The 24,038-nt window shown below is 42.4% G+C and overlaps 2 protein-coding genes across 2 annotated transcripts; both read right to left on the bottom strand.

The window, feature by feature from the left end:
- Nucleotides 1-51: 51 nt before the first annotated feature.
- Nucleotides 52-13,369, bottom strand: ubap2a (ubiquitin associated protein 2a). Its single transcript, XM_042407397.1, has 27 exons — nucleotides 12,156-13,369; nucleotides 11,409-11,546; nucleotides 10,929-11,006; nucleotides 10,531-10,641; nucleotides 8,954-9,116; nucleotides 8,742-8,822; nucleotides 8,596-8,659; nucleotides 7,776-7,873; nucleotides 7,551-7,609; nucleotides 7,383-7,453; nucleotides 6,837-7,026; nucleotides 6,465-6,735; nucleotides 6,036-6,340; nucleotides 5,655-5,881; nucleotides 4,975-5,257; nucleotides 4,075-4,114; nucleotides 3,728-3,902; nucleotides 3,504-3,549; nucleotides 3,048-3,369; nucleotides 2,862-2,953; nucleotides 2,513-2,563; nucleotides 2,323-2,416; nucleotides 1,829-2,245; nucleotides 1,637-1,741; nucleotides 1,482-1,549; nucleotides 1,191-1,382; nucleotides 52-848 (listed from the first exon to the last, which is right to left on the bottom strand). Exons 1-27 carry the CDS (start codon nucleotides 12,165-12,167, stop codon nucleotides 753-755), a joined length of 3,849 nt encoding a protein of 1,282 aa, XP_042263331.1. The 5' UTR covers nucleotides 12,168-13,369; the 3' UTR covers nucleotides 52-752.
- Nucleotides 13,370-13,765: 396 nt separating this feature from the next.
- dcaf12 (DDB1 and CUL4 associated factor 12) lies at nucleotides 13,766-23,656 on the bottom strand. Its single transcript, XM_042407399.1, has 9 exons — nucleotides 23,236-23,656; nucleotides 20,876-21,166; nucleotides 18,728-19,006; nucleotides 18,147-18,207; nucleotides 17,827-18,020; nucleotides 17,379-17,444; nucleotides 17,011-17,173; nucleotides 15,945-16,123; nucleotides 13,766-15,761 (listed from the first exon to the last, which is right to left on the bottom strand). The coding sequence occupies exons 1-9, from the start codon at nucleotides 23,293-23,295 to the stop codon at nucleotides 15,603-15,605; spliced, it is 1,452 nt and encodes a 483-aa protein (XP_042263333.1). The 5' UTR covers nucleotides 23,296-23,656; the 3' UTR covers nucleotides 13,766-15,602.
- Nucleotides 23,657-24,038: the final 382 nt, after the last annotated feature.

The following is a 24,038-nucleotide window of genomic DNA, read 5'->3' as shown; positions in this document are numbered from 1 at the left end:
GATCACAAAAAAAAAAAAACCCAATGTGGTGTGAAATATTGATGCCAGACAAACTGTTCATAACTTTTAATTTGGACAACAAGGATTAAACCAATGTTAAAATGACATCAAATCCAAGGCCTGGCTGGTCATACCAGCCAACGATTAAGAGTTGAGGAATGAGAGACGGATGGAAGGGAACGGGGCAAAAAGAAAAGTCAAGCTATCAACTCAAGTCACCCTCAATATAAGGATTCACAGATGCGGGAGACCGAAGTTACAAAAACGGCATTTCTTCTGAAATAAAAAAAGGCCTTTGCCATGAAAATGATGTGTAGAATCTATGTACATCATTCTCAGTTCATGTATGCATACAAAAAAATCCACATCACAAGATGCTTGTGTTCAAGTATATTCACCAACTTCATTTCCATGATTTAGCATTCTCATCTTTCCACATTTTTTTTTTTTTGAAATAAAATGTCCTTCAAAATAAAAACAGAATGCAGAAAACCACATTTCATGTCCTACCAATACATATATACTGTATAAATACATACATAAATATATTTTACATACAACAGCCATAAATTTGAAAAGGGGATATACAGAGCAAAGGGGAGGGGTGGTAGTGTGTGTTTTAGCTTGTGTTGTAAAATGGTTTGTCCCTCTATGATCTCGTCAGTCAGATGCGCAGGTGTGGTGCTGTGTGTTGGTGTCTGTCCATGCACACACGCACGCACACGTAGACACACATTGTGGATGTATCCACCTCAGTTGGCCCAGTAGGGGGAGCTGCCGTAGCTCGACTTGTTAACTTGGCTCTTCTGCTGCAGGCTGCTGGACTGGCCGCGCTGACTCGGACCACCCTGAACACAGACAGACAATAAACTGATCAACACTGAGAATCCCTCAACCCCGTTAATAACTGCTGAAGACGTCAATGCTGCTCGCTTTGCTGAAACAGCTTCCTTGTCAGTTGAACAATGAGAATCACAGATAAAACATAGAAACATAATAACAAATAAAAACAAGCCATTCTTTCTGCATTTTTAAAAAAGGTGTTTTTATACTATTCAAAGTTCAAGCCCGTAACATCAAATCAAAGCAAAACAAGAAACACACACAAAAATTGTCCCAGAAAAAAAAAAAAAAGGTTATTTTTATTATTCAAACCTCTACAACTGCTGAAAAATATCTGTGAGTGTTACCTGTCCATCCTGAGCAAGATGATGGTGCAGCAGCTGTGAGTGTGGTTGCTGGTGAGGCAGGATGTGGAGGAAAGGGGCCGGTGCATAACCTCCCGGAGCTGCTCCAGGGTTCAGAGGCCCTGGACCCCCCAGCGCTGATGGCAGGCTGAAGGGAGGGGGGGTCCCTGCATGGAAACCCTGCTTATCAAAAGACTGCAGAAGAGACACAGCAGGTTAGGCTCATTAGTTGATCAGTAATTAGTAGTAACACTAATTATAGAGCAGGTGGGGGGGGGGGGGTTTAAGACTCACCTGGGTCTTATTGTAAACACTTCCACTGATATCCGGCACACCCGAGTTACTGGACGTCACTGAGACACCTGGCAGCACGATAAGAACATAATTAATACATCACAAGTCTACGTCAAAAAAACGAAGAACAGTAATAGAAATGTTCTTTTTCTTACCTTTCCCAGGCCCAGCAGCAGCAGATTTGGCTTGTGCCTGTGAGGAGGAATTGTAGCCTTTACTGTAGTCCACTCCTGCTGGCCCTGCTGTCAGCTCCTCGTACCCTGCACAGGAAAACATAGACTTCAGTGTTGGAAACAGAGTCTCCGAACCATAAACATTATTTTTGTTGATGTGCTCTTGTTACTAACCTGAGCTGAAGGTGTGCTGGCTGTAACCGCTGGGCTGCTGCTGTGTCTGCTGCTGGAAGGGGCTAGCAGAGGGGTTTCCCAGGCCGAGGCCCATGCTGTGCTGCTTGGCCGAGGCTGGTCCTGGCCCCCCGGGAGGGACAAACATGGTGGGGCCATACTGGAATGCGGCAGCACTAGGTACGGCGCCGGGCACCCCGGGGTAGTAAGGCAGGCCTGTGTAGCTGTAGCCGGGAGGCAGAAAGGCCTGCTGACTGCTGTGATGCTGTGGTTGGCCCTGGGGCTGAGGCTGGGCCTGAGGAGGCTGAGGCTGGGCCTGGCTCTGTCCTTGGCTCTGGCCCTGGGGGGGCTGTGGGGCCGCCAGGCTTGTGGGGGGTGCTGGGGAGGTGGAGTCGTTCCTGCCAAACTTCGTGACTTCACCTGAACAACAGGAAAGATGTCAAGTGACTGGATTTTAGGATTTTAGATGAGACCAGCCAAGAGTGAAGGTGCCTTACCTGAGTAGGGGTTGTTGGCTAGGCTCCCGTCTCTGCCAGAGAGAGTCGCTGCGGGGCCAGGGAATGTGATTCCATAGTAATCCTGCAGAGAGGGCTAAAAAGACAGGAGGGGATCAGTAGAAGATCCAAACACAGGCAAGTGTAATTATTAGTAAAAGGGCTGTCCTTGAAGTGTGGTAGTGAGGCTCACCATTGGCAGTCTGGACTGGAGCATATGGAGGTCCTCGTAGCCATATATCTGCTGTGAAACACAAAGGACAGGTGACGTCAGTTATATAAACACAACACTTGTCCAAATACACATGTTTAGACAATCTTAAATGCCATTTAAGAAGTAGTACTAATATAGTGATCATGAGTTTGTCAAACCACAGTTGTAGAATTAACTTTGATGCTCATAAGAGGTGTAGTTTAAGAACAGAGAGACATCTGAACCAAAGTGACTGAACACATGAGTTTGGCAGGTAGCGTGTGTTGTGTTCACTGAGTGTATAAACAGGAACACTACAATGACTCTAAAATCTTGAAGGGTTACTTACTGGGTATGCTGGCAGCAGCCCCCCTGGGCCCATGATATACTGGTTGGGCAGTAGAGGAGGCACTCCCTGGGACAGGTTAGGAGGAGCTTTACCTGTCAATACAATGACAACAACCATCACTTTTATATACTTTATCACTACTATATTACTTTATGCATTCCCAGTGTCTGAGGTGTGTGCATGTACCAGTGGAGGAGGAGAGCAGGGGTGTGGTCCTAGGTGCAGAGAGGTTGGACGTGGCAGTAGCTCCATTGGAGCCAAGTCCCAGCGTTGTGCTGGAGGCGGCGGTGGCAGCAGAGTGAAGTCCGCTCGTGCCAGTGATTCCGCCAACTGTGCTGCTCATGTTGTTGCCCATGTTGGGCATGTTGGCCAGGTGGCTGATGCTGCTGCTACTGTTGCTGCTGTTGTGGGTCGAGTGGAGTGCGGAGGCTGAAGGCTGCTGCGATGATGTGTAAGAGCCAGAGGAGGGAGCCAGAGAGCTCACGCTGCTGCTGTCAACACTGGTGTACTGAGAAGAGACGGACGAAGGGGGGGGGGGGGGAGACGACATTCGGCTGTTTGCTTGTATATTGTTACGGAGGAAAAGCATTCAAACAGAAGGTTTCAGCCATCATGCTTGTGGCAGACTAGAAAGGTACTTACAGTGAGTGAGCTGGAGCCCAGAGCTGAGGAATGACTGCTGGCATGGCTGCAGGGAGCAAAGAGAGGAGAATGACCATCAGTTCCTTCCTCAACATGTCAGCAAGTCACGATGTTAAAGTATCTCAGCTCACATTACCCTGCTTCTTTTTAATTACTGCACTTTTTTTTTTCTTTTTTAGCCAAGTCAAAGCTGGTAACTGGTCTGTCATGTGTACGTGTTTCACCTGTTGAGCGAGTTGAGCTGGCTGGCTGAGGGCAGGTCCTGAGCCAGGCTGGAGAGCGTGGTGGAGCTGTGTGCAGGCAGGTTGGAGGGTAAGTGGGAGGAGGGTGCTGGAGCGCCGTTGGTGCTGATGTTGAGAGACGGTGACTCAGGCTTCGGTGTGGAGGACGCTGATGAAGCTACAGAGAGACAGGTAGAAAAGATAAATAAAAAAATACATAATATAACCCCATATGTTGTGTTATTCCTAAATGACCAAATATATTAACAGCCTGATTAAAATGGTTGTTGGTAAATAATTTGCAATATAACTAGCGTACTGAACAAATAAATCTGTAGTGGTTAACTTACTGTCTAAAGCAGCAGAGGACCTTACGCCATTCAGACCATTCTGGTGAGAGGAAAAAAAGCAGGTAAGTGTCTGTATACATGGATAATAGATCAAGACCATGCATACATATCATGAGCAAGACCTCAGTTTAATTCAGTTTAGGCTTGAACTACTGATCGGATGATCATATTCACCTCATAAAGAAGTAAAAATCTTTTTATGAACCGTCATGAGAATTCATATTATTCCTATTACGTCTGACAATTTCAGTCTTGATTTGGCAACCTAAATTCTCAAACATGGCTACAGGTTCAGTCAAATGCACAAACAACTGTTAAGTCTTAAGTTGTATCCGAAATCCATCCAGTTCACACTGTAAAAGTGACAAAATTAAGTTGGTTGAATGTAATGTAGAGCTCTTGATTTTTGAGTGGACTGTGATAATGGATGGTAGTTAAACAGCCCCAGAATACCTCAGAAAACAAAAAATAATTCTTGATTTTTGGAAAAAACAATCTGTCTTTATGTTTGATTCAACTGGCTCTCTGAAGTTGCAGTTTGATTGACTTTGCACACTTACTGCATCATTTCCTGCTAGTATAAAACAATGATTTCTTGTATACTAACTGTAAAAAAAACAGTATGCTATAAGGATTATTGCAATTAGTATGTAGTACAGAATCGGGAAAGTCATTGTTTCCTAACATGGGGCTGACTCAAGTGGGATCAAATGAACTGTGAACTGTAATTTCTCAATGTCAAGCTGTTTATACAAGCTGCAGAAATAGGATGCAGTTGTCTACATTGCAGCAGGCTGTAATACTTGCACATTTTTCCCCTCAAGGCATATTTAAATTTGGATGGTTCAGTAAATTAACTAAAAGGCAGGATGAAGTTTTCTGTTTTCTATATCAACTCACCATGACTGGCCCCGAGGCCTCTTTGCTCTGGGAAAAGGCCAGTCGTGTGTGAGGGGGCATGGTCCCGTCGTAACTTCCCCCCACTGTGGAGAACGGAGAGGAGGGTACAGAGGAGGAGGTGGCAGATGTGGTCAGAGAGGAGGAGGGAGGATTGGTGGAGCTGGCAGTCCCTAATGAGGAGGGCGTGAGACTGGGTAGCGCCACCGACGAAGAGTGATATACTGGCTCTGATGAGGAGAGGGGTGGGGGGAGGGCGACGGAGAGAGGGCTGCCCAGCGACTCGCTGCAAAACAAGAGGGAGAAAAGAACGAAGGAGGAAGAATTAGATTCAAATATTAGATCAAATCAGCCCAGATGAGAAGTCACAAAGAGGAAATTGGCGTGTTGGAAAATAATTGGAGCTATAAAAGAAAGCTATGTCTCGGTGTAATAAAAACACTGTGAATCTTTTAAATGTTTGTTTACAAAACAGCTGCATTGAGACTCAAATTCCAGTTTTGAAATATTAATAAATTTCTGCTAGCAATAACTTTCTAGCATGTATATTTGTCCTGGTGATTTGTTTGGTTTGCGTTATCTTGTGAGCCTTTAATTTCTGTATTTTGGAACTGAACCCCTCAAATGCACAGTTTCTGTATTAACATATAGAGTTGTAACTAGTCAGTAAGCAGCGACAGTACCTGAGTGGTTTGGAGTACAGGCTTGTCTGGCTCTGTGTCCCTGGTCCTGATGCAGGTGGTGCAGGAGCAGGGGCCGGCGTGGACTCCCTGGATGCCGCACTGACACAATTGTCCACAACTCCAAACTCTGGCAATGCCGACTCCGAGCCAAAGTCTAGTGCTCCAAATTGGAGGTTTAGACCGGGGACGTCAGCTGAGCCTGGCATCTCTACCGCCGTGGAGGGGATCTGACAGGAGAGAGGGAACACAGCCAGGTTTCAGCACCATGAGATTAAGTTTAACTGCTGGTAGTTGGTCATTTATTTAAGATTTTATTTCATTTTAAAATCCCCAAGTAGCCGAATGTGCATTTGAGTGTATCCGCGACCTTGCATCCCCTACCTTCGATGTCGGAGGTATTCTTCGTTTCTGGCCTTTGAGCTGTGCCCGCTGCTGCTGTGGCGTGCTGCCGCCCTGAGGGTCCAGCCCTGCGCTGGGGGCAGGAGGTTTAGTAACAGCAGCAGCCATCACCGGGCCTGTCTGTGCTGGCGTGCTGGTGTGCTGGGGGGCAGGCGAGGCTGAAGCGGGGGGCGCTTGTTGTTGCGATGGAGGACTGGGCTGACGTGCCAGAGGCAAAGAGGGGCCGGTGTGCCTCTGGACCAGCTGGCTCAGCACGAGAGAAGGCTCTGGCTGAAGGCCAAACTCACCTGCAGACACACAACAAAACACCGGCACAGGACAATGATTCAAAACAGTTATATAAACACATATGCCTACATGAATACATAAGACAAAAAACAGACATACTCTCGCTTCCAATTGCACACTTACGGCTGAACTGTGAGGACAGCGAGGTGGCGTTGGATTCTGAAGCCTTCATGTCCCAGCTAGAGGAGGAGGGTGGAGGTACAGGTGCTCCCAGGCCTGGCAGTCGGCCAATGGAAGTGTTGCTTCCTTGGGTGCTAGCAGGAGGGGCTGCCTGGGATGAGGGCAGCGGACCCAAGCCAGGACCCTTCAGCTGTTCCAGTATCTGCGCTCCAGCGCTGGGCTGAGTCCTCTTGGCCTGGCCCAGATCCCCAAAACCGGCTCCCAGAACTGACGACTGGCACAGACAGGAGGAGAGTGTGTAATCAGTCCTCTGTGTATCTGTGTTAATGTGTGATGGATAAAAGATTCAGGAAACCGAGCACGTTTTGTTTTTACCAGAGCAGCATGTGCGTAGCTTGTGCCACTGGTGGTGTTGCGGCTGGGGGGCGCCTGCTGTTGCTGCTGCGGCGGCGGCGGCGGCTGGTGGTGGTGGGAGTTGGTGAAGACCAGACTCTGAGAGGAAGAGGAGGAAGGTGCTTCTCTTCCTCCGACCACAGGCTTCTGCAGCAGAGAGGCGAGGTCCAGACTAACGCAGAAACAGACAGTAAATTCAAGTTTAAAATGTTTACGGGACAAACATCGACAACTTCCAGATTGCTAATGGAAGGTCATGTATCTTATCATGAACAGGTCAAATTAACCCTGTAAGGCATCAATTTTCCATTAACATACAGTGACTTTACATTACATTCATGTAACACATACCACCCAAAAGTGAAGCTACTTTCTCATTACTGTCAGAATTTAAAATAGGGAGAACTGAAACTACCAAGCATCTTCTTGTAGAATATAGTTAGTATTTCTTGTGAAATTATCGCTTATTACACTGTTATTACAATACAATAAAAGATGTATCATACTGTAAGTGAGCCAGTTGCTTACCTTTGTCCAGGTGTGATGTGATTCTCTGCAGCAGGTGCACATGAGGAGGTGAACACTTTGGTCTCTGAGAGCTGCAGGAGCACAACATTGTTTTAAATACACACCAAAACATTTCGTTGTGACTAACAGACTTCATCAGCAATCGTTGAAACCTTTTTGTCGACTCACACTAACATCCTCACTCCAGTCCTCAGCTGCCCAGTCTTCCAAGGTATTCCTCCAGGCAACTAGAGGACAACCAACGATGAGTCACAAAGTTCAAATACAGAGGTGGGTGAATAAGATTCGGGATGCTTGGAGCTTATGTACATTTGCTTCAAATAACGTCCACATCGAGCAAACAGAAACTGTCCGTACAAGTAAAGAGCGACTTGTCTGCTCTCTACAGCTCACCTGTCCCATCTGTGCTGTTGTTGGCCACCGTGTCCCACGTCTCAGTTTGTGTGGTCCCTGTCCCGGCCTCTGAGGTATAGTCCGCAGGATTGAAGGTCCTGGGGAAGAATATTGGAATTACATCATGTTAGAGATTTAGAAAAGGAATATTCAACTACACAAATAAACTACAAGGACAAGCAGTATCTGACAGTGAGTGAAATCAGACTCAATTCGATCTTTTCCTTAATAAACAGTGTCCGTCTACTCTTTTTCAGACAAAGCTCCTATTAGACGAGTGAGCCCATCTTTGTGTTTTTAGAATCTGCATGGTGGCAGAGTCATTATGAAACCTCTGAGTCTCCCTCCCATGCTCTTCCTAACCTCATATGTGCCGTCCTGATCATGATTGAACATGCTTGATATCTTCATCAGTGGTCTTACGATTGTCAAATAAGCCCAACTGTCACTCTGAATAATATCAAGATGAAAATTACACAGGTAATTGAAGATATTGTATTCCCAGATTAAACTCTAATTACTGACTGTTTGGCCTTTGGGTTTCTGGTGCTTCTGTGTTAACTTAGATAGGATAAAACTATCATTTACCCAGTTTCTGTGTCAGATTGAGGGCACACAATCTTTCAGGTGTAAACATATAGCTTTAAATGCCCAATTCTAAAGTCAGATGCAAGAAAATTGTACTTCTTGAGACACCATATCTACATAAACAAAAGTCGGTGTTGCTTTCCCAACACTTTGGTATTAATTTAATTCAATTTTAAGATTAGGTGATAACCCCTACGAGTGTGTGTGAGATTGTGTCTTGTTGTTGCCGTACCCCATGCCCTGGGCTGAGAACCTGCTCCCTGCTGGTGCTCTGCCTCTTCCTCGACCTCCAGATCCTTCATAAAAGTCACACAATTGTCAACAACATCTGCTCAAGTGCTGGGTGAACAGACAGTGTTTTAATGTGCATCTGCTCACCTCGGCCACCTCTCAGCCTCCGACCTCGTTCTGAACCTCTGTCCACTGGTGTCACCTCCACGCCGTTCTCCTCTGGGCGAGCTGCGCACACACAAATTCATTTAGAAACTACATTAGTGACAGAATGATGTAATGAAACATGATACTGAGAAGCAAGAGAGGAGACAGGTGACTCTGAACAAGATATGAATTCATGTGAAGGATCTGTATACCCTGTCGGCTGCGATTGGCCCCTTTGCCCTTGCGGTTGGCTGCCGCGCGGCCCTTGCTAGCCTCCCTCTCTCCTTTTTTCTCTCTGTTCTCCTTGTTCTCCTTGCTTTCTGATGGACCCTCCTTCACCAGGGGCTTCTTCTTCCCCACTGTCTCCCATGAGGTCTAAACACAGAACAGAAGACAAAAGGGAGAAAGAACTGAGAAAGAATAAATTACAACAACAAAAACACAAAACAATGTTCAATACAAGCACAAACTATATAGTTAACATGTTTCTCATTGCGCTTATGTAAAAACACTCGTTTTTGCAAAGTGCTTCAGTGAGCATAACAGAAAGAAAGCTTTAATTGTTTTTTTTACTTGTATAAAGCAACACTAGACCAAACACTGCACTATAAAGACACCAGTGGAAACCATTGTAGGAAGGCTGTGATGCAGGCTATTTTTTGACCAACTTATGTAGTGAAGTGCCCACTGTGCAGCTGTGTTATACAAGAGAAACAAATATCAGATGAGCACTTGTTATTGGTGCATACACAGTATCTCAGTATTAAGTCACTGAGATTGAGATAAAGGGCAGGAAAAAAACACATAAAACACTGATTTGAACTATACAGTCACTTTGATTTGTGTGTTAATTATTTAATAGGTCTACACCTAGTCTTACTAGTCACTGCAGCATAACAACACTCACTCAGTAATCATTAATTTGTTTAGATCTTGAGGAGTATAGCAGAAGTAGATTTAATCAGAAGCTTGCAGTATATATGATAACAGTAAAGACCTGCATATTAAAGCAAAAATCAGCTATTTGCTATTTTTGGACTTCCAGGAAACCAAAACAAGAGCATGGCAGCTGATTGGCTGGCTGCCTTGCCCTGACAGCCTCTCCTGCCTGTGCCAGCTGGTATTCTTCAGAAATGTTGGGACACTCGCTCAGAATCACAGCACACAGGCAGAACAACACCCGAGTGTTCGCCAGACATTTGGTGGCCTGTTTGACTTGTTTCTCTGGGCAAAAGAGGGAAACATGATGTACAATTGTAAGCCTTCATGCTTGCCAAAAAGCCCCTGATGTTAGAGAGGGACAACTGCTGAACTGTGGCAAAGGACAGCAGACTGATTTTAGGTTCAAAAAATGCCAACTGTTTGGTTTTTTTTGAAAACTATAACACATATTTCTGGTCTTTATCCTTTATAAGATGCCACTTCCACATAACTTCCACATAATCTCAATAACCAAAAGAAAAAAAGCCCGGAAATCCAGATCAGCTGTCAACTTTCAACAAAATCAGCTGTTTGTAAAATTGTCCCTGTTACTTAATTCAATCTGGGGCCCAACACGTACAATTTGAAATAGTTCACGGTGTTTTTTTTTTAATCTGTGCTCATAAAGTTCCCAAATTTTATATCATAGTTATCATAGACAGCTGCTGCACTTCCTGCCGTCCAAATAAAAGAAATCTGTTCACAAAGTCTGACAGAGTAAATTCAGAACTTAACTTCATTGGAAGTTAAGTGATAAGCCACATGAATATATTAAATGAGACATAGCAGACCACTTCTCTATACCTACCATGTCCGAGGTGCTCTCCAGGAGGAAGTTGATGGCTCTGCTAACATCCTCATTGCAGTCATGAAGTGCTACCATACACTCATCCTGGTTCTTGCCAGTCACTTCCATCAGCTGGGGAAAGCAACGAGCACATTACACATTACAAACATGTGCCAGTCAACAAAGGGGTAGCAATTTGTTATAAAAACCTTTTAAACATGCAAGTTTGCACTCCAGCACAAAGTCATGAAGCCTCACTCATAGCATCGAATATTAATGTCTAATTGTCGGATCAGATGTCAATATAGAGTGCAAGAGTTCGTCCAGTTATGCATGAACATAACAGCTTAACTTGATTCAGTCCATTACTCAGACACTGAGCCTTGTGCTCTCTGGCAAACACCCAAACAGTTCCTCACCTGGTTAACTTTGTCCTCAAAGTCAGCATCATTCTTGTCATAGATCATCTGGGCAAGCCGGATCTGCTCTGCAGTAGCCTGTAATACAAACAGACAAATGGGTCCAATTTCAGTTGGAGAGAAGAAAAAAAGTGAGAATTAAGTGAGAGGTCACTTGTATAAAAAATGAAAGTTATCATTAACTTAGTTTGTATTGTCTAAAATCACTAAAACAAGGAAATAGTTACTAAACAAATGTCTACCATTACCAGAATTAAAAAGATATGTGTGCTGTGTGGTCGCAATAAAAACGACAACTACAAAATCCTTTTCGATATTGACTAAGAAGGTCTCCTTGCATAATGTGTGCAATGTGGTTTTGATGGCAAAGGCTAGTCATGTGCACACTTGTGTTTTTGTCTGAAAGTGTCTGCGGCTGAGAGGTGTGAATGTACTTGCTTTCATAATGTTTTTCATGTTCATGTGGTTGCGGTGGCTCACCTGTATCTGTTTCTGTGGTTGTGATGTGTGAGTGGCAGCGGGCAGCGCTTTTTCCCGAGGGCCCCGGGCCTTGTCGCTGCCCAGCGAGCTCATCATATACAGTATATACAAAACTCTGTATGTACAAAATAGAAAAATCTGCAAAAGGAAATAAGAGGGAAAGAAGAGCGTAATCAACCACACTTCTTACGCCCACAGATCTGTCCACAACACATACACAGTTCATTTACAATGTTGTTACAGCAGAGCCGCTTCAGTGCTTTCCCTTGTGAGTGCACAGAAGGTAGCGAGCGGTTAATACAAGAAATATGTGTTGTGAGCATAGCTAAGCCTTATTGCACAATCATGAATACTGCCCTTATGAAGGCTGTAAGACACACAGTTGGCCTGGTGACGCAACAGCTTTGCTGAAAATCTAGGTCGAGGAGGGAGAGTGACCCAGTGTCCTCTTACAAACAGCAATGTGTGTGTGTGTGTGTATGAAGCAGAACAAACACCACACATCTTGACCCTACAGTCCCTCTCGATGTTAGATGGTTTACAGAAAGTTAAGATTATAATAATATACACACATTACAGAGGCTGAAACCTAAACAAACGCAGTAAAACGCTGAATTCTTCTTGTGCGTATTTGACAACTGAGTCCTGCACATATAGATATTCAAACTGGGTATGGCTACATAACCAGGCACTTTTCAGTTGCAAATATTTAACAAAACAACATACACACCGGGCTTTATTACTCACTTGCAAATACATAAAAGCTGTGATTGCTCAATACCCTGTAATGCAAAAATACCACGTAGTGCAAATTAAGTTGTAAACTTCAACCAGGGTGTCCATTTCTAGAATAATAACTACAGATATCTCCACTGACCCATTTGTTTTATGTCAGAGAACAATAGCAATGCAGCTTACAGTGGCTGAGTGACGTTGGCAAATGCACTGTCGCTATTGGCTGCTGGACTGAACAAAGCTAATGCAAAAGGACGAACTGGCTTCAAAAGCAATTTCAATCCAAGATTTCGGTGTAACTGCGACAAAATATGTTTTTCCACACCGAGAACTGTACAACAGCAGCTGCAGCTGCAATCTGTGTTTCAAAAACCAAATGTTTACATATCGCTACAAGTATGGGCATCGACGGTCTTGTACACAACAATAACAAAACAATCATTCAGTGAACTCTGTACATCTCAGTTGTTTATTACATTTATTTTTGGTAAACAGAAATGACAAATCAAAAATCAGTGAAGTTGCACTTAAAAGTGTGCGTGTTTACGTGTATTAACATCTACCTGGTTAACTTGCAGCTAACTAATCGACAATTACCTACCCTTTAATTTAGTAGTAGAATAAGCGGAGCGGTGTTTTGAGCCAATGCTAACGTAGCCAAATGCTGTGACTTATATCTTGGGCATTACATCTTGCCAAAACAATTCAGATAGCGTCGTTTTCAACACAACTCTGGCCGATTGGGGACCCCTTTGTCCTCGCTAGCATGGACTGAAGTTAGCTACCTAACATGCTAATGCTGACACTACACCGTCGAGTCCGAACAAACGATGCTGAAGCTAGCTAACGATGCTACCTAAATCTGCTCCAAGTTGATAGCCAACGGCCGTCAAACTAACTCGCCAAAGTCTTATTATGCGTATTTACAGCTATCTAACCATAATGGCAGCCACATCAGGTTTGTCCTCGACATCTAAACAACAGGCTAGCCGGCTAACAACAAAGCTGTATCAAATCTAACGAAAAAAGGGGCCTCGCAGCGGAGCACAATCCCATCCCGACATTGCTCGCCGGGAAACAAGACAACAGAAAATTGCGAAAAGACATCCCCTCACAACCCCGTGAAAACAAAACAACCGAGCCGCCCGACCAACTGTTTCAGCGAAAGCGCGCTTAGGAATATGGTTTAAACGCGTTAAAATGCTGAAACCGAACTTGTAAAAACATAAGAAAATTGGTGTTTTTATTACCTGCTAACACGCTTCACTCAGCCAGCAGCAGACAAGGTGGTCACGTGATTTACGCTGCCGCGGTGGATGCTCCGCTCTCCTCTCCGGGTCACAACTTCCACACATCCAACGCTCACTATCAAACACGCATCCTTTACAACTGTACGTTAAATTCACCAGTTTATATATTGTTTGTTCCATATTGTGCTTTATGTAGATGTACATTAGTGCATGATTTCTTTATTATCAATAGTGCAGACTGGTCTACCAGTGACACCATATGGTTTGATATCACTAATGGCAACATCTAAATAAGCAGTGACCCGTTTTAATACAATACTTTACAGAAGTGAAATGATCAATGACCATGAAAAAGGGGAAACATTACATCAATATACGTTTAATTTTTATTATTTACTCTTTTTATAGATTTAATAGCTTGTTTTTTTTCAGATGTTTATATCTTACAATATCCTCAGATTCAGTCATTTGTAAAAACATTCATGAGGCGTGTATAAAAAAACAGGGCATCACCAAGTAGACACATCAATCCACACACTTCCTCAGACATATACATAAAAATGTATGCAATTGTCCCTATGTATTTTACACATACATATACACATTTATATATAAAATACACTTTAAAAGTGTTGGTTATTTGATCAATTCGTGGTCGTAATTGGGGTTTCTCTTTTCAATCTGTCATTATCATGAAAACTGGAGAAAAGTTCCATGTAGAAAAGGAAAACTATGATCGCCTATGGCAGTCTTTCACAGAAAGACTTCAGAGAGGCAAAAAAAACCAAAACAAAAACGTAACTCAAGCCTACCCTGCCTCTACCAAACAAGGAAAAGAGCAGAATCACTCACTCCTTGATACAAAAAGAGGAAAAAAAGAAAGTTCTACAACTGTGACAACAAGTGTATGTGCCTGCAGCATCTAACTTCAGGGTAGAGTCCAAAAAATTTCGTTAGTTCTCCTTGCATCCTTCTTGGTGGATGGTTGGCAAGATCAAAGTGAGCTACCACAGATCTTCTCCTCAGTCCCTGTGGAAGAGTCCCAGAATCACAGGGATGATTGAACCCAGTTAATCTATGAATCATCATATTTGAGAACTTGCTACCAAAACTCAAAATCTTGGGGTAAATTCTCTAGTAACACCACAACACTTACAGATCAGGATTTGAACCAAATCTGCTGAAAGCATTCTGGTCAAAGAGAACGAGAACATAAACAAAGGACAAAGACAATACATCCTTCAAAAAAAAAAAAAAAAAAAAAAAAAAAACAGATATTAACACCCCTGACCATTTGAAAAAGGGTGACAGAGAAAGGGGAAAATAAATACACATAAAGCAAATTAGAATATCAGCAGGGGGTATGCCTGTCAAATCACACAGTGTCAAAAAAATAAAATACGCATTTGTTGGGATTAATAGCAGAACAACAACACTGCATTTAGCAATCTTAATGTTTCTCCTTTACATCATCTCAATATGAACACAAAGTCCTGTTTCGATTGGGCAGGCTGTCTTCTTCGTTTTACTTCTGACGGGAGAAGAAAGAAGTTCTTTGTGATTGTTGTGGGACAGGACGGGCTGTTCCAACCAGTAAATATTCTCTATCAAATGTCAAACTCCACTCCGGTTCAGTCCTTCAAAATTAATTGTCTCTTCAGTCCTTCTTCCTCTCTCCCTCTCTTTTTTTTTTATTTATTTTATTGCCGTCCATTTCAGTGAGAGAATGAAAAGGAACTTTTGGGAGAAAATTCCACAAGCATTTCACAAAGACACCGTCATTTATCACAGAGGAAGCAGCGGAAACACTATCCTTACATACAAAAACAAGCCAGCAAAAGACCATAGCCTAATCCCTGCGAGTGGTATGTCATTGTTTAAAATGAGCGCCTGTATAACTTTATAAACTGTTCTGAGTTCCTCAGTGGCAGACTTCGCTTCGAGTAGCTTAGGTGGAAGGAGCAAAGGAATAACTGGAGGAGAATGGATAGTGTAATGTGGACACAGAAACACAACGACAATATTCAAAGCTGTGATACGGTGAGGGCAAGATCATGCTCCTGAGTCCACATGTGAGCAAAATGCAAAACAGAGAGACACCAAAGACTGTGATGTCAATGGACTTGAAGAGGGAGAGGGATGGAGGGACTGGTTAAATAAAAATCTGGACGAGGATGTAGTGACAGAGCGATGGAGGGGGACGAAGAGGCTAGCTCCACAGTCCTGCGTAGTTGCCGTGCAGGCCAGAACAGAGAGGTCCACCTGCTACGAACAGCTTGGTGCCGGAGTCGTCATAGCAGTGGGTGTACACCGCGTTGGGGAAGGAATGAATGTCTGAGAAGTAACTCCTCCACGTCTCATCATGATTCTAAAAGGCAACACAGAGAGTTGAAGATCAGGAAGAGAAGGAGAAAAGAAGGAGGGAGATATAACTATGCAAGTAATATATAACTACAATATTACATTTGTATCACATACGTTTTAGTTTAGCACCTTATCTTTCAATAAAAGAGAAGTTTAATGTATACAAATAAACAAAAAGATTATGTACCAGCCAGCCTTTCCCTGTAGTGAGCTTGAGGATGCCATCTCCTGGGCACTTCCGGTAACCCCCAGCTGGATTCAAAGGGTTCTCCAAGAATCTCTGGGCCCGGATGTCGTAGAAGAGGAGGGAACCTTGGCCAGTACCCACTGTCACAATGTGCTCATAGAAACTCACTGAACGGATCCCTGCACAGACAGACATGCGTTTTGTTAATATTAAGAGCAGAGTAAACAAGAGGTAAACATCAACCTTCCCCCCCACTTGTTTGTGCTTAACTTAGACAAGGCAACCACAGAAACTAGTGAGGTTTCCAACTTGAGTTTCCTGAATTAACCACCTCTTCAACAGCAGAGAGCAGACAGATCAATGAAGAAACAGAAAGAACAAAGAAACAGTATTGGAGCAGCATCAGCTTAAAATTCTGATTATCCGGTCTGGCACAATAAACTATCTATATGTTGCTAAGCATTTCCTCTTTTTTAAGCATAAACACCGGTCCATTTAGCTGTGTGATGAGATTTTACTAGGTGGACAGCGGCAGTCTGTGATGTACAGGCCGGTAGGATCGGCAGTAGCTGGGAGCTGTAGCGCCTCGCTGCCAGCAGTTCAAAACAAGAAACAGTGATGTTGCCAGTCAGCAGCTGCTTGCTGTCTGAAAGCACCGTAACACTATAGATAGCTGCCGACACAGCACTGATGCATGATGTTCTGTGCCAGCCATCTTCCTGATACCGAAATATAAACAAAGTATGGTACGAGATGTGGTGACGGGGGAGGCCAGGAGTTGGACTACCCTATCAAAGGCCATGCTGCTGAATGCACTGAGTGACATCGACTGACAGCATCAGTGAGGATGGCCTACGATATCATCCCTATATACTGTATTTTCATTTCTAAACCAGAAACCATGGGTTGATGGACGCTTGCTCGTTTAGGAACATATATTTAAGAATACAAGATGGCATCCTACAGGTTGAGACACACGGTTTATGTAGTGGTAGTTTAGGAAGGTCAGTTGCCTTCTGCTTGTGCTATCAGCTTCTTTTACAGAAGTAGTTTACGGATCACTCACCGCTTCCTCTCTCTCTGGAATTGACAGACTTTATGCTGTGTGTAGGCTGCCGTGGATCCAGAAAAGAGACGTGGGCCTGAGAACCAACAGCGTACACTGACCAGTCCTGTCCATATGCCAGACACACATTCTCTTTGCAGTGAGGCAGCTTGGTGGACAGCAGCTGGAGGGAAGCAACACAGTGTATTAAATGAGAACCAAGTAAGGATTTTAGCTTTAACACTGAATAAATTATATCAAGTACAATCCTGATGTTTGAACGATTGAGAGTATCAAGTTTTAGCTTAGTACAGTATATAATTAAAGGACATATTACACTGAACTAGTATTGAAAAGTTACTACTGATTTGTGATATAGTATTATTTACCTTGCACAAGTTGTGCTCAGCTTTCCAGAGGTGGAAATAGCCATCCAAGGACACAGCACCCAGCTCCTTAAAAAAAAAAAAGGGAACATAACAGATGCTGAGGTGTGTGGAAGCAGATGTATAAAGAGACAGCAGACACTGCATATCACCTTTTCGCAAGAAGAAAAAAAAAAAAAGGTTCCATAATGTACATTTTATGTTTTTAGAATCAAACACTCTCACTGACAAAGTCATTGTTAATCGTAGTCAATTTCTCCATTCAGAGAAGTGATCTCCTTATCCTCACAGATTACTCATTGACTAATATTTAACCCTCATAAATATTTCAGTCGTTATAAATAAGCAATTAGACAAATTATCTCTCTCTTGTATCCTAACAGTAAATTTAGATCTGTAAGAACAACACAGTCAAATGATTTCTCAACAGCTGCGTCAAGGTGAACTTTACCTTATGGTTGTTGTTGAAGGCCAGAGCACGGACTTTGCAGTTGTATGGGTTGGTGTACTCCTTGGGGATGTCCTTGAGGGCACGGTGGGAGATGTGGGCGTAGGAGGGTACTACCTGCTCACTCTGACTCCGCTCTGCCTGGCTCATCACGTCCTCTGTCACCTCCCACAGGCCCATGGAGCCATCTCTAGACCCTAGAAATATAAATAAGACGTATCTAGATTAGTTATTTATCTCTAATTGCATTAAAAATGTGTTCTGCCTCACAGTTTCGGACGGCAGTGTTCATTCATACGCCTTAGCTGATACAAACAACTCACCTGAAACTGCCATATTGTCACTGATCCACGCTATGGAGAAGATCCAGTCATTGTGGCCATCCTAAAAAACAAATCACTATAATGTAAAAGCAAAATAAGTCTCATACAACCTTGAGTGCTTCAGCTCGACAAGCTGCAAAGCCAATGATACACAGTGGCTGGGCAATACTAACAAATTCATATCATGGAATTTACAGAATTTTATTTCAGATGGAAATTAGCTACCAGCTAAATCTGGTACAATACATTTCTTCTCCTTATGTGAGATTTATGTTTTTTGTACATGGTCCCTGACAAATAATGACCAAAATTACATGGTTTAGCTCCTCTTCAATGTTAACAAGATAGCGGCGGTAAGAAGGAGGTGGAGAGCAGCTGCCACACTAGAGAACATGTATAGTTACTGTATTTGCTGCTCCAATCAGAGTTGAAAGAACCCACAGCAAGGGGAAACAATACAGGAGCTGATTTTACAAACAAAACGGACAGTTCAATATAGTTTGAAAGGATTACATCAACACAAGTTATGGTGGACCATCCATTACTGGATGTCTAAACTCAAACAGATGCAAACCACTTACATCTCCAACACAAACAGGGTCCAATGTGGGCAGCTGGTAGATGGCCAGGCTGTTGGGGTTGTCTCCTCCGGTGGCTAGCAGTGTCCTGGAGGGGTTGAGCTCAATGGCGTGAATCCCACAGCCCTGCTGGTCCAGCCGGGAACGAGAGCCTGCTGTGGGGTGGTAATGCCGTCCTGCCACCACCGCACCCTGCCCCCCAGAGCCTCCACCACGACACTCCCTGTCCTTCAGCATGGGAATACGCGTTATCTGCCCAGTCAGGACATCGGCTACAAAAAGCTGTAGATAAAGGAAGAAAAGACATCTGGTTATCCCAACATGCTTGGGAGTTAAAACAAAGAAAAGTCCTGAGCCAGAACTAAACACATAAATGTTGTTGTGTGTCCAGTGATCTGATTGAAATATCAGGGCAGATCTAAGAAACAAAATCATGTTAAAATTAGTTACTGAGTGAACGCATGATAGAAAGTTTAACATGGCACTTTCCTGGAAATGCTAGTGCATAATTCATATTAGTTTGCACTTCTTATCAAAACAATAAACCAAAGCAGCTGTGCATATGAAAAACTGTGGACACCTATTGGATGGTGGATTTTTTTATTTACTTTTTGTCCCAATAAATGATGATTGCCACTGTCTTGAAGGTACAACCATGCTCGGCTTATGAACAAGATGTGAATACACTAAACTTCACTTGAGGCAGTAACTCGTGCTCAACTCGGTTTGGGCAAACCACCTATTTTGGACCAAAATGGAGTAACATGGCCTCAGATTTGGAATTGTTGAGCCTCAGCCATCCTGAGTTCACCCCTTATCAGCACCTAGAAATTCTGTCATGATCTCAGCCTTTTTCCCCCAAACACAATGCTCTACATTTGGTTCACTCACTGACCTGAGTTTTCCACAATGTTTTATGGTGGAATTGGACCATCTTGCCTGAAATAAAGTGAGCCTCCACTAAGGTCAGAATATATGATATGATATTATTTATTTATGGATCACAGATATAGAAATCAAGAGGGATACCATGTTAAAATGAAAACATTTATTTGAAACATGGTCCCGAGATGTAAAAGACAAACACAAGACACACCACTAAACGATAAAATCCTGAAATCCAAAATCAGAATAAATGAATAATAAAATTTCAAAAATACATTTTTAAAACCACCCACATGAAAACACCTATGTACAACAGGGACAATTTGATGGCTGCAGTATAAATGTCATTGAAAATCTCTTCATTAATCTGTAACCCTATTCCATAAATAAGTCTTTGCTTAACTCTTGTAAGACTCACTCCTTTTTAACAGCTGGTTGTGTGAAAGAAGTAAAGTAATATTGTACATATGATGCAGCTTCTGTTGTTCTTCCTGAGCTCAGCTGTAACTGGAAGCAGTCCTACCTTCTGAAATCATTGCCAAACATGAGTTTGAGGGAACACTTAATAAATGCAGAATAATATTATTTTACATCACCTGCAGTTAGTTCCCAAATTTAGTATTTAAACCATCATACCAAGCAGAACAGGCATAATCAATATGCCCCTGTATCAATGATAACACTGCAAGTTCCTTAACATAAAAGTCAAAAAGCCTTGTTATGAAATAAGAACGTTAGTTTAAGGGCACTCTTAGATAATATTTTAGAAACAACATATTCACAGTAGAGTGACTGGTCAAGCATTTTACTCGTAAATGAGACCCATGTCTGAGACACAATATCCTTCTTTCTGTTGCAAAAGATTTTCAACCTGATAGTTCTTGACAACTTCAACTTGGTTTTATTCAAATGTACTGAAAGCTAGTTATTATATATAATGAAATGTATTATTAGTCTTCTTAACCTGAGAATATATCACCTCCTCTAACAAATTTCCTTGGGTAAACCCTGCTGACTTTTGTTTTACGTTTTGTTTCACTGAATCTAAACAAGAAAGTCTGACAGCTAATTCAGCTCTGTTATCTGCAATCTGGTTATGGTGTTTATATGACAGCTGCCATAATCTAAGAATTGCTTTTCTTTGTTTATTATCAATCACTTACTGATTAAGTGATAGTACTCTCTGATTAACACCAAGTCTTGGCCTTGGAATATATAGGAATGCTTAAGCAATAAATGCAGGTTAGTAGCAAAAGAACATCTTACCGTGTTGCACTTGGTCCCGCATACCACCTGCCGGTGGTTGAGCCATTGTGAAGCGAACACCTTGTTAAGTCGCCCCAGAGAGAACTCCCTCTCCTTGAGGATGCCAGGGAGCCTGCCGGCAGCAAAGCCCCGCAGGCTCCGCTGGAGCCGCAACTCATGCTGCTGTTGAGGTCTGAACTCCCGCCCCCGAAGGGCACATACCACTGAGCGCCGACTGCACCACCACTGCTGGGCATGACGTGATGAACATGAAACACGGCTCCGCTTGTGTGGTGCCTGACACCAGCCCAGCTGAGGAAAGAGAAAAAAGGATTTATAGATAATCAATAATTATGTTTTACATACAAATGTGGGGAAGCCTGCAATGACGTTAATGAATGATAAATAAGATCTATTTGTGTCACATCTTTTTCAGCTTTCTTAATCCCTTTTTTGATACCACTCCCTCATTGGCACAGATTTAAGAGCAATAGTGGCTCATAGGAGTACTACAGCAAAATCACATTTGAATTTGATACATCTTGCTCAGGTAGGCCAGTATTATTGGCTGTCTACAATGGAGGTGAAGTCTACACCTATTGTTAGTCATTATACCTCATAAAACCTCTCTAGGTACTGACTGCATTATCACTTGTCATGAACACAATAAAAATCTCTTTCACACACACAAACACACAAGGATGAGTCACATCACACACACCAGGCGCATTCTTTGTCAGTCAATACATTTAATCTTTGCAGCAGTGAGTGGTTTGTTGAGACTTCTATGGGCAAATAAAATAAAATTTGGTCTGTACAGTTAAATTAAATAAGTTCTCCTATTCACAACTCAAAATGGACAACCTCAGTTCACAGCACCGGTTTTAAAAATGACATTTCAGTTTATGCTGTTGGTTTAGTATTTTGATTTAGTTTGTTTTGACATTTCAGTGCACAATAAAAACTAATTCAATATTATTGTAAAAGAACTGCAATCTGTGAAAATGCCAAGATATTTTTTATGGGACTCTTTACAAATGAAAGAGGTCACTGCCAGAAAAGCTAGTCTTATAATCAAAAGACATCATCAGACGGGTGACTTTTCATTAAATTAAAAGCTGCTAAAACAATGCTGAGCACACAGGAAACTTTCAGGGATCCATGAAGAGCAACAGTATTCCCTACTAACAGAAGTATACACAAGTGGCTAAACGTAGTTGTGTGATTTATCTAGTAATTTAAATAAAACATTGAAAACTGTCACTTTAAGTGTATATTTTGTTGTAACACTTAATTACTCACACAGACACTGGCAGAGGCATCTGAATTTAGATCACAGAAAAATTTGAAACATTACTGTTGATTTTTAACCTGGCAAAATTAGTCATACCCATTATATGTGGTGTAACATATTGACATAAACACACATATAGTATTTATATGCTCAGGGTCTTAAAGGAATCAGTGCTGCTAGCTGTTTTTTGATTATTTTTTTCAAGTAGTCTTAGATGGTTTTTGTCTGGTGTGAGTGATTAATAGACTGAATTAGTTAATATGGATGTGGTTCAGTTTTACCTGTGAATAATGGTGGCCCCTCAGGCCCGAGACATGCCTTGACACAGTTGACATACAATGCAGTAAAAGCAGATCTTACAATAATTTTTAAAACAAAGATCTGCCACCAGTATGTCAAAGCATATTTTATGGTGTCACAACTGGGTTCAGTCGTGATGTTAAGGACCGACTGGATAGGCAAAGATATTCGTGCTGATGAGAAATATTATTTATTTGTCAATTCATCAAAGGTTAATTTCATTGTTTTGGGCCAGCCGATCTACGGTTAGTCTGAATGTAAGTTAACTAGCGCTAACTGATATTAACGTTTTAGCTGACGTTGACGTTAGCTACAGCTATGCCTAATAAATGTTTACTTTAAGGAAAACAGAAAAGAAAGATTAACACTACTCTGCATGGTGACTGTGGGTGACAAGTGATTACCCCAACCGAACAACTGACTGTCAGTGTTAAGTATTGAAGGCAAAGATACTAAATTGTAATTACAATTAAATAATAGCCCTAATAAGATTAGGTTTGCTAGACCTTTGGCTAACGTTAGCTGTCGTATTGATAACGGACTGCCGTTGGCTAACGTCATGCTAACATTAGCAGGTACTGACTTTTTAATGCGAACACATTGTATTATTATTTAAACAAGGCAAACATTGTGATTGCTTGGCGATATAATGTAGTTGTTAATGTGTTAAAATGTCATCAATATTATCCCTCTGACATCGCTTAATTCAGCTAAACCAGGCTAAGTTAGCCCCGTGCTAGTTAGCATGCTAACATAACTGAGTGGTTAGCACCGGGTTTCCGCCTACCTGTTGTTGGTCCTTGGGCTCTCCTGCCTTCCTTTTCCTGCTAACTGTTTTTCTCGCCATAGTCTGACACACACAGTTCCCTCACCCACATGGAGGGTAAAACTGACGCTGGACACTGGATCATATAATGGCGATATGCTATTTTGTTCCTTGGCCCTAGCTGGCAGCGTCCGACGACGAGGAAGGGCGATCACATACGGGAGAGGTCGGTTGGTCGCAGGCTAAGATTATTGCCGAATTACTATCGTTAGCTTGCCTCCTAGCCTCCAAAAACAATACTACACTCAGGCCGTACAACCTATTAGGTTTGACAGAGTCGCTAGCTAAAACCAGAGGGTTCACACACTCTTTTTTCCTAGCGAGTCGCGTCAGCAACGGCGAAAGCATTGAGCAGCGCGCAGCCGCACTCAAATTAAACATCAACAAAAACAAGGTCGTACGTGAACTCGAGCGTCATTGCGTGCTCGTTCACGTCAACTGCGTCAGACCATATCAGATGATTTAGATTTCTCTGTTTTGAGAACATATTATGATTTTGCAAAATTAATGGTAAAACAGACCTGTTTCTGACTTCACATCTTATTCTGTTCACATATATGCACGTTTGTTATGTATGAATGTGAATTCAATCAACATTTATTTTTTAAAATTGATTTTTAGGAAATATATGTACTTACATTATCCCCCACAGAACCAGAAAAATATAAAAACGTATGTGCTCCCTTCAAAGTGTTTTAATATATGATTGTCTGAGTCACAAATATAATTATTAATTAATTATTTTATTGGGATGTGTTTTGTGT

This window comes from Thunnus maccoyii, chromosome 3, assembly GCF_910596095.1.
Source record: "Thunnus maccoyii chromosome 3, fThuMac1.1, whole genome shotgun sequence".
NCBI classification, from domain to species: Eukaryota; Metazoa; Chordata; class Actinopteri; order Scombriformes; family Scombridae; genus Thunnus; species Thunnus maccoyii.
This window is presented reverse-complemented; position numbering and strand designations above follow the sequence as displayed.